This window comes from Coturnix japonica, chromosome 15 (genome assembly GCF_001577835.2).
Source record: "Coturnix japonica isolate 7356 chromosome 15, Coturnix japonica 2.1, whole genome shotgun sequence".
Lineage (NCBI taxonomy): Eukaryota > Metazoa > Chordata > Aves > Galliformes > Phasianidae > Coturnix > Coturnix japonica.
In genome coordinates, this window is record NC_029530.1 from 10219826 (window position 1) to 10235775 (window position 15950).

The 15950-nt window shown below is 45.1% G+C and overlaps 2 protein-coding genes across 3 annotated transcripts in view; one reads left to right on the plus strand and one right to left on the minus strand.

Annotated features, from left to right (window-relative positions):
* RNFT2 (ring finger protein, transmembrane 2) overlaps positions 1 to 10115 on the minus strand; it is a 28218-nt gene extending 18103 nt beyond the window's left edge. Inside the window, exons 1-6 of one of the 2 annotated variants that reach the window (XM_015878207.2) lie at positions 10036 to 10115; positions 8854 to 9317; positions 6868 to 7346; positions 5982 to 6058; positions 4598 to 4698; positions 1981 to 2134 (exon numbers count right to left, since the gene is read on the minus strand). In XM_015878207.2, coding sequence (XP_015733693.1) covers positions 1981 to 2134; positions 4598 to 4698; positions 5982 to 6058; positions 6868 to 7346; positions 8854 to 8936 — 894 coding nt within the window. In that variant the 5' untranslated portion in view covers positions 8937 to 9317; positions 10036 to 10115. Of the gene's footprint in view, positions 1 to 1980; positions 2135 to 4597; positions 4699 to 5981; positions 6059 to 6867; positions 7347 to 8853; positions 9318 to 9984; positions 10008 to 10035 lie in introns of those variants that run through there. The other variant, XM_015878208.2, reaches the window with a different exon arrangement.
* On the plus strand, positions 10089 to 15470 carry C15H12orf49 (chromosome 15 C12orf49 homolog). Its single transcript, XM_015878209.1, has 5 exons — positions 10089 to 10299; positions 10381 to 10537; positions 11627 to 11778; positions 12258 to 12371; positions 13167 to 15470. Exons 1-5 carry the CDS (start codon positions 10189 to 10191, stop codon positions 13248 to 13250), a joined length of 618 nt encoding a protein of 205 aa, XP_015733695.1. The 5' UTR covers positions 10089 to 10188; the 3' UTR covers positions 13251 to 15470.
* Positions 15471 to 15950: the final 480 nt, after the last annotated feature.

The following is a 15950-nucleotide window of genomic DNA, read 5'->3' on the forward strand; positions in this document are numbered from 1 at the left end:
GATCTAGAGGCTGCAGAGAGACCCTTGGTGAGTACTGTGGTTGGACTCAATCTTAAGGTTTTTCCAACCTGAGCACTACGATTCTATGATTTCAGGAGAAAAAAAACCACACCAAAGCCCATGACCTTACAGCTCTGCCCTACACATTTATTTCCCCAGCATCTTGCTATTTATGGTGATTAAGGAACAGCCATCCAGTTCACAAACAACAAGCTAGACTTCCAGCATAAACATCAATACAAGCATTTGGGGAGGAAGACAATAATGCTGAATCTGGTAAACATTAAGACAGAAGGTGGTAAGTACCTTGGTAAGAATTTGCTCAAGGTATTGTCTACAGTGCAACAGAACTGCTTTAACTCAGAGCAAGCTCATCTGGGGATAAAAAAAGTCACTTGAAAAAGAAGACGAGCAGAATTGTAAGTAAGCTGGGTGAGGGCTCAGAGAAAGAGCTCAGCTATGTGGTTACCAGTGATGGTTTCTGTGGCATCCTGTGGTTCTCTTGGAGCTCTCCCATCCCAGTTTGATCTTGGTTAATTTGTTACACCAGCTCTCATCCCTGGTTGGCTTAAAGGATGTAGAGTATAGAGCAGGATAAAAAACAAATCCAGATCCATAGCAGTAGGTAACAGCAGTCTCAGATGTCAAGGGACAGCGAGACCATCAACAACATCCTAAGACAAAAAAGGACTTAAAAAAAAAACCCACCAAAGTGAGGAGTACTGCTATCCAGGAAAAGGTATTAAAAAATGAAGCATCTGTGCTCTGAATCATTACAGGCCCTTGACAGATGTGATCTTACCAACCTCCCACTGTAGCTGCAAATAAAGCCCCCTTCTCTTTCTTCTCTCCCGACAAGGATTAATGAGTACTTGGGATGGCTCTCAGACAAGCAAGCAAAGGCTGTGAACCTTTTCCAATGCTGCCATTTATCTTGGGAAGACTATTCACATCATTTTTTTCCTCCCCTCCCCAAGCTGGATTATGCTCCGACCCAGCACATTAATCTCCCCAAATAAAATAATAATAATAGAAGAAGAAGGAAGAAAAAACCAGCGACAACAGAGGAGCTGGGCAATTGCCAGAAATAAATTAATAACCATCTCAAACAGCCCTGCTGTGCAGGAACAAACTGCCCAACTCCCCTGCCACCCGTGTCATTTGTAAGCACAACTATTCCCAGTTTAGATATCCCCTTAAGCGCCCTGCCTGAGACTTTCATCGATTAACGACGCTATCTGTATCTACACAGTGTCCTTCATACCAACAGCTGCCAGAAAGTTACTTTACCAAATGCAAGCAGTACACATCGCTACCTTTGCCACTGAAATGTAGACACTACTAAAGTGGAAGAATGCAGAGCATGACAGGTCTGTAAAGAGTAAAATATGTACAAATTATGAAGAAAAAGATACTGACAGAAAAGATTTAATGAAGAAGTTTTAAATGTTAGGCCTGGTTTGTGTATGATTTATTGAAGTATTTTAATTTATTTACTTAAAATATTTCTTCAACCATGATTGGAACAAGTGCTATCTTGTGTGGCATCAGTAGCTTCAATTTCATAGTTGCTTTTTTGACCCAGAGGGGAAAGTCATGAAGATGAACATTTGCAATTTCTTCCTGAAAATAAGAACTTTGTGCCTCAAAAATTCCCACTGACAAAGACAGCTCAGAAAACAGGGCTGAGAGCAGCACCCCCAAGAAAAGCAGTTATCTCACTGCTAGCAGTATCTCCTCACGCAGCACTTACCTCTCTCTTCCGAGCCTCCGGTCACTTGCTGGCATTACCAAAGCCTTGCTCTGGTGTGTGATTTTTCACAAGCCAAAACCTACTGCCCAGGTAACTCTGCTGAAGTTTCAACAGTAGTTTTCCTACTTCTGCCCTTCCACTATATATTTCTGGACATACACATGTTGTAAAGATATCAGATTATCAAAGATACACATCCATGGATCCAGAAGAGAAGTGACTCTTACCTTTGACTTGACAGCAAGGATGATCTTAGGCAGGGCAACAATGAGGCATTTCAATGCAATGGTGAGATACTTCAGCACAAAGTCTGTGATCCCCACAATCCACATCAGGTCAAAAAAGTCCAGTCTCTCAATGTTGGGCTTCAAAAATATCAGGCTGAAAAGCATGACAACAAGGTTCAAATACCAATGAGGAGAACCTCATTTAGACTTCTTGATACCAGCTCTACCCATCGTTGGCCAAAGAAGGCCTAGAAACTCCAGTGTACCACAGTGGAGATCTGAAGGATAATAGCAATCAGACATGCAAATTAGTCCCATGGTTCCTGCTCTTGCCCATTTCTACCAAGGTCAGCAGGTTTGCCTGCTATCAGAACACGAGACCCAAACATATAAAATCTATTTTTGAGATTTCAAGCATTAAAACCTGCAACCCACCACTAAAAAAAGAGCTTTCTGTCTAACAGCAGTGCCTTTAGTCTTCCTTCAGTCCTAAATGTGAAAGCTTTTCCCTTGAGGGGAATTAGTATGATTCCTTGGACAGGAAAGTCACAGCAAAACTCAAGACCACCGTGTCTTCCTTCAGTGAAGCAGCCTTGCCTCAGGTAGAGCTATTTCAGGGGCAGCAGCCTCTAAAGCTGTGTGTGTGAAACGAGTGGGTGACAAAGGAAGCATGGTATTAAGCAGAACTATGGCAGAAAGGTTAGGACTCCAGGAGGGCGATGCTCTGTCAGTGACTCATGGGCTGTTAGTTAGCAACTCCCACCTGAACCAAAGCTCCAGAAAGGCAGTGGTCTTTACTTAATGCTACTGACTGGGCTGAATGTCTGGTCTTTAAAGAAGAGGAGTCCAGGACAGCACAACTTCACATAGACATGAGCAGGAGCTACTGACCTGAGCAGCAACAAGGTCTGGACTCACCTCAGACTGAAAAAATAGATTCCTGTTCACAATATTTACCTACCAAAAGCCTCATGGTAGAAAGTAAAAACTTAAGAAAATAAATAAAATAAAAAGAAAGGAAAGGTAAAATAAACAACCCAGAAGGAAAAGCCTGAGCGTGAATTTAAAATACTCACAACACTGGCACAGCACAACAGGTAAAATTAAACCCTAAAACAAAAACAGAATCAGAGACTTTACTACTATTTATGCACTAGAAATGAGTAAAGAGTAAATCAGGAAATGAAAACTAAATGAGAAAGAAGAAAAAAAACCAAAACAGTTATTTCTAATGTCACAGGCCTGCCTTGTGAATGGGTACAGTTCCCCACACCATGCACCAACACGTCACTTGCAAGCATGGGGTTTTCCAGTAGACATTGCCCAGACTAATTTCACTATTAAACTCTGCCCTAAATGGCATGTAGAATGGTCCCAGATTGCTGAATTACCCCCCCCATTTTTTTTTTCCAGGAGACTTCTCATATTTTAAACTATTTCTATTCATGAGCTTAACCTTAACCTGCTTCCTAAAGCCACTTTGCTTCCTGATGCTACAATACATTTCTTCTTTCTGCCATACATCTTTCATGTCTCCCATAAACTGCATGGCGATTATCCCACAGCTCACCACCTCTCATTCTTACCTACATACACATAACTTCTCAGCTCTCTCTCTTCTTTACAAATACAGCTTTCCAATGGTGAAACCCTAATTCATTCGGAGCAATTCTACAAGCAACCATGGGTGTGGGCAGACCTTGACTCCTCCGCTGCACAATACAGGCAGTGTTTTGAGAAGCAATGAACTAAATGAGAGAAGGAACATACCTGAGAGCTGTCAGCCATAGCCCAACTGATGCATATTATGCACATTGTATACTCCAGAAAATGTTTTCAGTCCAAAACTCTAAGTTTCTTGCAGAATATTCTAATTGGGAAGATAATTCATGCAGTTTTAACTAAGTGTACCAAGACTACTTTCTCAAGTGACTAGGTTTGATAATTGCTCTGTTTCTTCCTCCTTAATCTACTAATACCTCTTTGCTTAAGTATCTTTGCAGGGATAGTACTGAACTAAATCCATGGATACTAACTTTTCTGTATTTGAGAAGTGCTCCAGTCAGAATTTGGAAGTTGAGCCCATCTTAGTCACAGCAGACTCAGACTCCTCCAAGCCCTGAGTACAATGAGGTGACTCTACTTCTCCACGACCAGCTTATCTCCATTAACAGACAAAAAGCTGGATAAACAAAAAAGAAAATATGATGGGACCAGTCAAACCAGTTGGTCCCTTCTTATCTGCTTCCAACACCTACTCTCTATGTTCATTCACCATGTTCAAAATGTAGAAGTCCTGCTATAAAAAAACAATCCAACTTGCTTTGATACTTAAGAAAATGGCAAGTGTCAGTATGTCAAGCAGAAAGTGTAGCATATTGTCACATCTGATTAATTCAGACCTGGTTATGTCACTTAATTGATGGGGCATAGTCCACCAATAAAAGTGATAGGCATATGCTTTTCCTCCATTGGAAGGTACCGCAAAGGTGTAGCAAAGACAGCACATGCAGTTAAGTATCCACACTTCCCAAAGAGTGAGGAAAAGTGAGCTTCCTCCTTTCCACCCTGGCAATTATCACCTGCCTCCATCAGATGCAATGTAAATTCCTCCCACCTGTTGTACAGTTGCTGGGAGCTGAACGTGTAGAGCAAGTACAGGGTGTTCCCAGTGAGAAAGGCCAAGATCCAGAAGACAACCAATACTGATCTCTTCTCCTGAGCAACAAAAAAGCAGAGAACATGAATTCCAAGTCTCAAGGGCTGCACTGAGTTCTGACTGCTGAAAAACATAGGGCCAACCCAGGGATGCAACTGAGAATTCAGTAGTTAGTTATTTATACGGGACTAAGACTCACAGATAAGCTGCTGGGCAAAGGCACTTACAACACAAGCAGAAATGGCTCTCACTCACCCAATATCTGCAAATAGAGCAACTTAGAGAAATTAATGGAAAACATTGGTGGAAATGACAGCCTGGTTTGCAGAATGCAGTGTTCAAAGTTGGGAGCTTTCTTGGGACATCTAAAATTTCTTGATATTTAAAATGCAGCTTAAGACACAATTTAGAGGAAGCCATTTCCATGTATTGTACTGCAGTTCTGAGCTTAAACCTGTGTGGAATGGCACTTTGAGAAAGGAGTGTTTTACAGTTCTACCCAATGTTACTTGGAAGGCTCAGCTGAACCAAAGGTAGCAAAACCCACTGCTTCATGCAGCTCATGAGTGTTGTCTGAATACACAAAGGCTCTGGAACATGTATTTTTGATTCAAGAAATAATTAAAGGTCAAAAGCAGTACAAATTCTACATTTCAATGTATGAGAAATATAACAGATGGAAGCTGGAAGGCAGAAGATCTTGTCCTGGGTCTTGGCCCGGTGTAATTTTGGAGAGCAAATTTTGCTCTTGGGAAGGGGGGAAAAAAAAAGCTTTATTAAGATGTATTAAGAATATGGCTATTTAGAGCTATTTAACAGCCAGGATGTTAGGTTGAGATTTAAAGCAGGCAGATTAATGGGCACAGTGCTAGAAAGACAGAGGTGCAAAGTGCAGGGCAACAGCAATCTATTACATGACTGTGCAATTTATCTGTTCACTGAGCACCATATCACCTTTATTTCACTGCTACTGGTACATATAAACGATGCAGTAAACTACATCTCATTACTACTTAGTGAAACTGATTTCTGCTACGCACAATGGGAAACTGAGGCAGAGAAGTGCTTGATGAAGCACTGCCAGCCAGTGGCAGAGCCAGAAGCAGGTTTGCACCTCCCTGACTTTCCCTCCCTTGCTTTTATTATGACTTCCTTTCCCAAAAGCACCAGTGGGGAGAAGTAGGCAGAAGTGAGGATTATGCCATAGTACACACACTCTGACAGATCTGTATCTAAGTAACAGCATTCAGCCCCATGTTGCAAAAGAATTTTCAGTACAGACGTTTTGTGTAGTAAGAGAAATGCTGCTTGGGAGCAAGAGAAAGCAAGATGCTGTGCTTACCTTTAGAGCAACCTGTTCTCGGAGCGTGGAGTTGGCATAGGCAAATGTGCTGGCCATACCAATGCACACAGCAATCCCTGCAGGGAAAGGCACTGTGAGTATATATGGCTAAGAAGGAGGAACTTTCAGCCCTAAGCCATCTGATGTCAACACCTTCCAGTTCTGAAGAACTGTTACTGAGTAATATTTTGGATGCATCAGGAATAAAATAAATAAGCTACTGAAAAACAGCAGTCTGGGCTCACAAAATTCAAATACAAGCCGAATTGAAACAAAGACACCACAATAAGCACTTGCCAGCCAGCCAAGGACAGTCTTGGCTGAGCAAATGCAAGACTTTGCAGACATAAATCAATGGTAGTTTGGGGCTATATGCACAGTAAACTTAAGCATTACTGGCTTCTCCGTGATGACAACCTCAGCATATTACACCCAGTAAGGACCTTCAGACACGCCACACAAACTGTGTCATAGAAGAGAAGGATTGGGTGAGTGCATTTTACATGATCGCTGAAGGGCTGAAGCGCTCAAGCTCCAATACCAAAACAAGGACATTCTTAAGGGAACTCTGAAGATGTCAGCTTCAAGCTGTAACTGCTGATGCTGTTGGGCTTGATCCTCAAACCCTACAGGAGAGACTGGAAACAGGTACAGAAAGGATCTCCCCACTTGTCAGGATAGCAACAGATGGGACTAACACAGATGAAAACAGCTTGCATTAGAAGTCAGGTGAAAAAGAGTTTGTTACCCCTTGCATTTTAATATGTCCCTTTCGTGTTAGGATACCTGTAGATGCCGCCATGGGGATACATCAGACATCACAGCAAGGTAGAACTTACTGACCACCCTCTAGTCCACTTACAATCCCAAAAGGACAGCTGCTTACCAAGCTTATGCTGAAAACAGACTTTAGCCAAGAGGATGAGGATGAAGGGAAGGCCCTTCTGCAGCCAACCAACCACTGCTTTTAGCTCTGAAAGCGCCGGTGCTGGAGTCCCAGCCTGCTCCTCACTGCCTTCCTCAGAGTGCCCATGACGGTCCCCTCCTGCCATGTGCAGAAGGGACGAACCACGGTGATGGCCATGGTGGAAATGATGGGGCTGCTGCCGGTGGTGAAACGGGGCTCCTTCTGTGCGGGTTGCTCCCTCTTCCCTTGGGGCCGGCATCTGAATGAACACCTCCCCACCTCCTGCTGAAGAGCCCAGGACCAAACCTGACTGGAACGGTGCAGCTGTGATGGACCCTGAGGGGATTCCAGCCAGGCCAGAGAACAGCTGCTGTGGTGAGGAAGTCTCAGCCTTCAGACTTTCAAACACCCCACTTTCATCCACGCTGGTTTCAGAACTGACCGTTTGGCTCCGGTTTCTGCAGAGGGAGAGAGAAAAGTGACTGAATACAAATGAATGGCACAGAATTTTTCAGTCTCACAGCCCCCTCCTTACAGCATCATTCTTCACGCACTGCCAGGATATGTAGGTCTGCTGGTAACAGATGCGATTTGCACCTGGAAAGTCACAGCTGCAGTACGAGGGACCAAGGTTTTAAGCCTTGGAGACTTCCAGCTGCAGAAATGGTGGTTACAAGCTGAGAAGCACACACAGGCACACACGTGGCCTTCTCTCTCTCTCCCACAGGCTCAGAGCACTGCCTTCATCTGACTCCAGAGGCAGCTCCAAACCTCCCTGGGCACACATTTCCACTAACTCCTCATAAGGCTTTTTATAGTTACACCCCATTCCCAATGTCTCTTCACAGCAAGGAGAGAAGTCAACAAGACAAGGCACACCTCTCTTTGGTTCAAATTAACCAGATGTTGAATCTTACACTGAGGGTTATGACTCAGGGATGGATACACCAGACAGGGACACAATGCAACAGATCTGGGTGGAACTCAATGTTACAGATAAATACAGAAGAATTGTTTGCAATAACACTACCAGGATACACAGCTTTTTAGTATGAGGGAACTAAGCAGGCAATATTTAAAGACTAACATGGACAAAATGCTGAAACCAATGAAGCCAACCAAGTCACAACGTCGGTGGCAACTGCATTTCATTGTACAGTTAGAAAACCTTCAGCCTACATCACTGTTATCTATTTACCTCTACCTGCAGAACCAGCAGAAAATACTTAGTGATCGTTTGTGATCCAGATCTTTCACTTACAATCTCAACTGAGCCAAAGAAAAAGAAGTCAGTACTAACTATGGGAAAGCACAAGGGGACGTTTCACACCAGAACAATGAGAGTGGCAAACCTCCCTTGTTGATGTTATCAAATGAATTAGGAGTATTCTGCTTCTAAATATTCACATATGTGAAGCTAGATGTACATTCTGGAGTGACATAAAGAATCACCCCAACTCTTTACGAAGGCTCTGCTCATACGGATTGAGCTCTCAGGATTGGTGGTGCCCGGTACCCTGCAGCACTATGCTACTGTGCTGTGGTTGCTCTTCCAGAACCCCAACCATCCTGCTGCCTGAGCCAGCTGTCTGCATGTGCTGCAGCACATCACCAAAAGCAAAACACTGCAGTTGGCAGCAGCTGATAACTGACATGAAAGAGAAAAGTAAATCCGTCTCTAAGCCCAAGCTGAAAACCTGGCTGTGTTCCACGCACAGGAAGTATTTGTCTCACTTCTGAGCTTTTGTCTTCTACGACCAAGAGATGCACCACACACTTAAATCAGAACACTGCCACCTGCAGAGGAAAAGGTGGGAAAAACTGAAGAGGAAGCATTCAAGGCCAGGCTGAACGTGGCTCTGAGCAGCCTGGTCTGGTGGTTGGTGACCCTGCATGTAGCATGGGTTGAAACTGGATGATCTTTGTGGTCCTTTTCAACCCAAGCTGTTCTGTGATGCTATGTACCTTTCAGGAGGAGCGCTGTCAGTGTTGCTGCTGTGCCGTCTCTGCATTTTCCTCAACACCTTGAAACACAGCACACTCAACATCAACGCTGCCAGTCAGCGATTCCAGTGTGACTAGCAGAGATCCACCAAGCCAGAGAGCTGGGAAACCTCTTCAGCTGCTGACATGGCTGGTGTAAATCATCTGCTTCTCTGCAAGAGAGGCCTGCAGATGTTTCTCCGTACAGTTGTGAAACAGCTTTCAGATGGCAAATGGGAGCACACACAAGCAGGTCTCCATGTTGGGCAGGAATGAGGCAGACCCCCTTCTGCAGCACAGTGCAGCCCCCCAGGGCATGCAGCTGTACGGTAACATGGCCTGCCCTACATCCAACAGGGCAGTTCCAGCTGTAATGTGGATCAGCGTGTGCCCTCTGCAGCCTTCCTCCGCTTCTGAAGAAACTTGCAGTGAAACAAAGAGCAAAACTGGGGAGAAAAAAAGAAAACGTATAAACATTTTAAATGAAAAAGTACAATCAAGGCATGACAGCGTTCTTTTAAATAGGCAGCCCATCCCTTCTTGGTTCCTTCCCAAACCATGAGATTGTATTAGCAGGGTGAGAAGAGCATTTTAAATGACGTGCAGCTCTATGGGGAAATAACTTTCTTCTGGTATCAACTATTAAGCATGACTGTGACACAGATGTTGAGTATTGAAGACACGAGGCTCCATGAGATGTAACCTATTCTATGGGTATGGTCAGGTACCAAATCAATGGATGTATAAACGTCAGGTCCCATGTAGATAGGTGTTATTCTGGGCTATGGTCGGGTACCATGTAAATAGGTGTTATTCTGGTGTGGTTGATGTGCCTGAGGGATGAGGTGCCATCCAGAGCGGGCACTGAGCACTGATGGAGCTGCGGGTGCCCCTGTGCATCACAGGAAGGAGGATGAGATGGGCCTTTAAGGGTCCTTTCCCACTCAAATGACGCTATGCTCCCATTATTCCTTACCCAAAGGCACCCTGCTCTCTCACCGGCTGCCTGTGCTCTTCCCACCTCCCACACATCCACGGGCACAAAGCCGCACCAGCGCCCATTAAGGGCAGTTCCCCACGCCCACGTACCCCCGCAGACACCCACTAACGCACCACAACAACCACACAACGCGGCCTCCTCTCCCCCCGCTCTCCCCTACTCACCGTACAGCCCCGCACCGCCCCCGGCCGCGGCCTCGCCTCCTCCACACAACGCACATCCGCGGCTCCGCCCCGCCGCCGGCGGAAGCGCTCGGCTCTCGTTCCCCGGGAGCGGCGGGGCCGGAGCTGTCGATAGGGATGTGGGGCTGAGCCGCCATGGTGCCGTGCGGGGCCGTGCTGTGGCGGCGGCTGCTGAGGAAGCGTTGGGTGCTCGGTGTTGTCTTCGGGCTGTCCCTGGTGTATTTCCTCAGCAGCACCTTCAAGCAGGTCGGGGCGGGAGGAGAACGGGGAAATGAGAAGTCGGTTTGTCTGGTTGCACTTAACGTCTCTCTCTCTCTCTCTTTGCAGGAAGAGCGGACGGTGAGAGACCGGAACCTCCTTCAGGTGCAGGAGCACGAGCAGCCCATCCTATGGAAGGAGCAGTTCAGCTCGGGGAACAGCAGCCACCTGAGCAACCAGTGCCGGAATTCCGTGCAGGGGAAGCTGCTCATCACGGACGAACTGGGTATGGTCGGTGCTGAGAGCTCGGCCCGTGTGCTGCATGGGAACGAGGGCTCCTTATTAGGGCAGCTGACAGCTGAGCCTCACCTGCTGGTGTTTCCGTGCTCAGATTATATTCATGTTATGAGCACAACACCTGTGTGTGTGGCTGTGCTGTTTGCGGGGCCACCTTGGATCCAACAAACGCCATTTGCCCACACACAGCACCTAAACGTGCTGCACTGAGCGCAGGGTGGTTGCTTGCAGAGCTATTTGTATCTCCCTGCAGTGCCTTCCTGTGGTCAGGCATGTTAGCAAGAGTAATCGAGGAAACCTGATTGGCACAATTAGTGCTCAGCCGCAGCTAACGAGCTCATCTGACACTTGTAAACCCTGGGATATTTCTATTGCAGATTCTCAGGTTAACTCCTGGTGTTCAGTGGATGGAGCCTTTCCTGCTGTGTGGCTCCAGTGCTGGGCTGTTCTTGGCCAGCAATGAAAGGCTGTATAAAAATAAGGATAATCTTTTGTACATCTTTTGTGATTTACTGCCTCAATATTAAACGTAGAGCTCCTGAGTTAATGCTCTATGCTGATTCACCAAGGTCTCTGAAATCAGTGGTGCCTTTCTCCATCCAGCAGGGGTGGTACAGCTTCCATAAGGGTGCGTGCTGTGTTGTTATAGGCTATTGAGAGCTCCTGTAAGCAGTGAACATCACAGCTACTTTGTCTGAATGAATCTAAGTCCCTTTTTCCTATTGAACAGTAAAGAGAGTTACCCAAATTCAGAGCAGGTAAAGGAATGTCTGTCAGTTTTGTTCCAGGTATAATGACCATGGTTACCTTTTCCAGTGGCAACAATATACTATGCCCATGAGATATCATAACTGTATGTATCTGATATCATTACTGCATGTAAAGAACAGTGCTCTGTATACCCCCTAGATGAGGTACGTAATAGTTGTGCAGACAGCACCAAGTATGTCTATGTCCAAGTATCGCTTCAAGTAATTCCTATGCAGGACTGTCAAACAGTGTATTTTACCTTTATCATTTCCATAGAATGTCCATGGAATAAGTCTTCTCAGTTCTTCCTATCTTTGGTGTTTTTCAGGCTACATCTGTGAGAGGAAGGACTTGCTGGTCAATGGCTGTTGTAATGTCAACGTGCCCAATACGAAGCTATACAGCTGTGACAGCTGCCTTCCCAATGGCTGCTGCAGTGTGTATGAGTACTGTGTGTCCTGCTGCCTGCAGCCCAACAAGGTACACAGACCTTCTTTTGCTATTCAGCTGTGGCTAAAAGCTCTTGCTTGTCAGGAGCCTTTTCCTTAGGGGGGGACCATTCCTGTTCCCTGCAGGGTGAGAGAAGCCTGTGGCAAGCTATAAATAAAAACTTAACAGAAATAAGCCAAAAAAATCCATCCTTTCCACCTTGGAGAGAAAGTAGCGGGAGCTCTGCAGCAGTTCAGCTTTAGAGGCATTGTGTTTGCTGAAAGGAAGTGACTATAGAAAAGCTATTCCAGACAGTACAAGAGCTCCCTTACCTTCTGCTGGCCAAGGCTCCTTTGGGTTCTCTCTCCTGTTGGAATGCCATGACGTTAACCATGGGGTGTTTGCTAGTAGACAGCTCTGCTTGGAAGTTCTGTTCCTCTGAGATCTGAACTGTGTAGGTTTTGACAACTTTATTGAAACAAGGTCTTTTTTTTTGGTTGTTTCTATTATTTTCTTGCTCACCACTTTAGCAACATCTTCTGGAACGTTTCTTGAACCGGGCAGCCATGGCTTTCCAAAACCTCTTCATGGCAGTGGAAGATCGTTTCGAGCTGTGTCTGGCGAAATGTAGGACTTCATCACAGGTAAGGCACCAGGATGTGTAATACCTGAAAAGTGCCCTTGGTCCTACAATTCACTGGTCTGTTGTGCTTACAAAATGCAGTTGGAGGTGTCGTGCAACTGGAGTACTTAATAGTGCAGTAGGAGTGAATTGTTAACGAAGGGCTCTAACATGCCCTTTGCCAAATGCCACTGAATCTTTGATTAGTAGTTCTGTCCACCAGAGCCATGCACATCTCAAGTAGCAACTTTGTGCCTTGCTTGCTTAGGACGTTTGGTGATATCACAAATGTTTGAGGCTGGAAGGGACCTCTGTAAGTCCTGTGGTCTAACTCCATTCTAGAGCTGATTGCCCAGGTCTACGGCCAGGTGGCTTCTGAAGACCTCCAAAGAAGCAGACTGTGTTTGTTCTATTGCCTGTAAGCTGCACAATGTTTAGAGGAGCCTCCTGTGCTCCAGTTTGCACCCTCTGCCTCTTATCTTGGCACTGTGCGCTGCTGAAAGGACCCCAATTCTTTCCTCTTCCATTGCTGAAGCATAGGTAGCATTTTGGAATGCTGACTGCCATCTCACCTATTTGGGTAGCCTCCAGAAAATGAATTTCTAGTTACTTTTCACTGTGAAAACGCTTACATACATACATATGTTACAACTCCAGCATATGTTGGGAGTGCAGTGATATATTACTATGGAAGGTACTGTACTTTATGGAAGAGTTTGGGAAGTTCTTGCATGCTTTTACTCTGTGTTTTAACCCTCAGTGAAGAGGTATATTGTTACAGTACGTACGTTAAAGTCTCTCCTCCTGTTCCCAACAGAGCGTGCAGCATGAGAACACCTATAGAGATCCAATTGCTAAGTACTGCTATGGTGAATATCCCCCGGAGCTGTTGCCTGTTTGAAAGCTGCAGGATCTGAGCAGCAAGGCGAAGGAACTGGAGACTAGAATCCAAAAGAGCAAGACAACAGCTGCCGCTTTACAAGAGCCTCAGTGTAAATGGTTTATGGTGTTTTTGGTGTCAAACCAAGGCCTGCAAGGAGTGAGCAAGAGACTTAAGTTCTGCGGGATTGAATCTTGCTTCCTTCAGCTGATGTTGTGCACCTGCTTTGGGGCACCAGAAGGGCATTCTTTGAATCATTCTTCTACAATAGCTTGTGTTTTAGGATGCATGGAGTGGATCTAGCCTGTAAAATATCATATGACAACAGTCTAATGTAGCTTTGCAGCTGTACCTGTAGGCTCAGTGGTCACTGCAGTCCGGAGGCTTCCCAGAATGGCAGTAATAATGACAGAACCTTTGCTTATAGGGAGTAAAGCGTTGCCTGTTGTTTCTCTGGAGTACTATCCCGGTGTGCATGGCGTACTCTACATCTGTAATTATGAATTATTTATTCAGTTTATATGGATTTCCAGCTGGAAGTATTGATGCTTTGCATAGCTAGTTGTTGATGCCTTTCAGCCCCTGTTTCTTTGTGTCACATAAAAAGGATATTTTGCATCCTGACTAAAACTGATCAGTGTTTTTCCCTCCTTAGTCTAAAGGATTTGTATTGGCTTTCATGGCTATAGTGCTTATATTCCTCGCGGTGAGTTTAAAGCATTTGGAACTCCAATGGAGTTGTTATCTGCCAAAGTCCCCAAGCATGAGAGAAGAGCAGAGATCTCCCTGTGGTGGGACCTTTATTGTCTGTAAGTGCTTCCCTTAGTTCTCTGCAGCAGTTTCCTTGAGGAGGAGCGTTAGCCTTGCAAGCAGCTCTGTCTGTCCACTTGCTGACAGGAAGCAAAGAAGGTTTATTTGCTTGAACTTGTTCAGGACTCAGTAATTCAATTGTGTTCCACTTCTGGTTGTTCAGGAGGCAAAAGGGTGGAGTTCTTCCAGGATTCTTGCCTCATTACAGCCTTGTTCATGAAGTAAATATGCTAGAATGTTAGAATATGGTGCAGGCCCTTCTGTGGGGCAGCCATGTTGCGTGAGCTCGGTTAAACCATCAGGGTGTTTTACTTTGCTGTTTGACATGCTGCTCTGAAGTTTCAGCCTTCTGAATGGCAGTAGAACAGGGCTGGTTTTTTCTGCAACTGACTCCTTAATAAGGCTGCTCAACACAGGGGAGATGGGTAGAGACCATGTAAGATATGTGCGCCACTTGTCACTATGTGAAGGCCAAGCACCAGACAAAACTGGGCTGTTTTTGCTATGCAAAGCCTCATTTCCCCTGTTTTTACCCCAGCCATCTCTGTGCAGCAAGGCTACTTCAATGATTCCGACTTGGCATATGCATGTTTAAACTGTTGCTTCCTATTCCCAGAATGCAAGAAAAAAACAATCTACAGAGGCTTTGTTTAAAAATAAACAGGCACGGCGGTGAAGTGTCCTGGTGCCAAAGATCTCTGTACAACGCTACAGCAAAATATCTTATGTTTCCAGTTAAAATTCCATGCGATATAAACGAGTAGTATTACCAACTGCCTGATAAAATCCACCTGCACTGTTTTCATTGTTCTTTCCCAGAACTCATCGGGTGAGATATTGATTCTGTCAGCAGATTCTTCTGAAAGTCTTGTTTCTCCCAAAGCTGTAGCGTGAGCAGTTTATCTGGATGGAAACGTCTTCCCTTTGCTGCCATCCTATGGCAAGTCGCTGCAGCAGGCGTGATGCAGGGTGAAGGTGCAATATGAAATGCTGTCTTAAGAGGGTAGCAGAGGTTTCTTGCTTCTCTTTTCAGTGTTAAACAGATTGTTCACCTCCCTTCCACACTTAGTAAGGGGAGGTCATGTGGTTGGTCTTGTTATATCACTCCTAGTGGGATGTATTATACGTGTCACGTTGCTACACAAAGATTGAGGTACTGATGGCTTACCCTGAATTTCTTTTCCAACTTGGTATTTATTCTTCTGCTGGTGATATCTCTGCAATTGTGAGGAATCATAAGAACCAACTTCATGTGATAGTGGGATGCAATAGTGGGAGTTCCTGCTCCCTCTCAGAGGAGTGTTCAGCAGTGTGTTGTGATCGCTGCCCATTCACCGTGGCAGAGGGTGCGTCTTCCTTCCCTGTTTGTTAGCCTGTTCAAATTGTCTCTATTGTGTGTTAAATCATTAAAAATGTATCTATGTTCCAAAATTCTGCCTCTTCTCATGTCTTTCCTTGATCTACAACATAACAATGTCTGTTGTTTACAGTAATATTCATAGCAGTGAAAAATGGCAGCAATTCACATCTAATCAAGAGCAGGTATGATATCTGGCTATCCCAATTTGGAAAGAGAAACCTATGGCAGAAGGGCAAAGTAGTAATCACTATAGGTGCTTTGGCTAAACTTGACTCTTTGGCCTTGAAGGCATTTGCTGTGCTGCTCTGTTGGGATGGTGTTGGGAGAACTGGACTAAAAATTCTTAATGTGGTGGACTGGAGTTCTGGTGTGAGGCTGCTTCTACATTTGCAATCTCACTCTTATTTCCAGTTTGTCACTTGAGCTCCTTTCAGTGCTGGGGCTGAAATCACTCAGAGGAATTTCAGGCAAGCTAAGTGAGGTTTAGCAGATTCTGAACATAAAGTAAATCCTCAATGCGAGTCTTACTTTTGACACGCTTTCAAAAAGCA

Bases quoted from the DNA above. Each gene is read 5' to 3' on its own strand.
- C15H12orf49 (XM_015878209.1), top strand. From the start codon at position 10,189: ATGGTGCCGTGCGGGGCCGTGCTGTGGCGGCGGCTGCTGAGGAAGCGT. The intron at 10,300-10,380 runs GTCGGGGCGGGA...CTCTCTTTGCAG, and splicing joins TCAGCAGCACCTTCAAGCAG to GAAGAGCGGACGGTGAGAGA. The intron at 11,779-12,257 runs GTACACAGACCT...TCACCACTTTAG, and splicing joins GCTGCCTGCAGCCCAACAAG to CAACATCTTCTGGAACGTTT.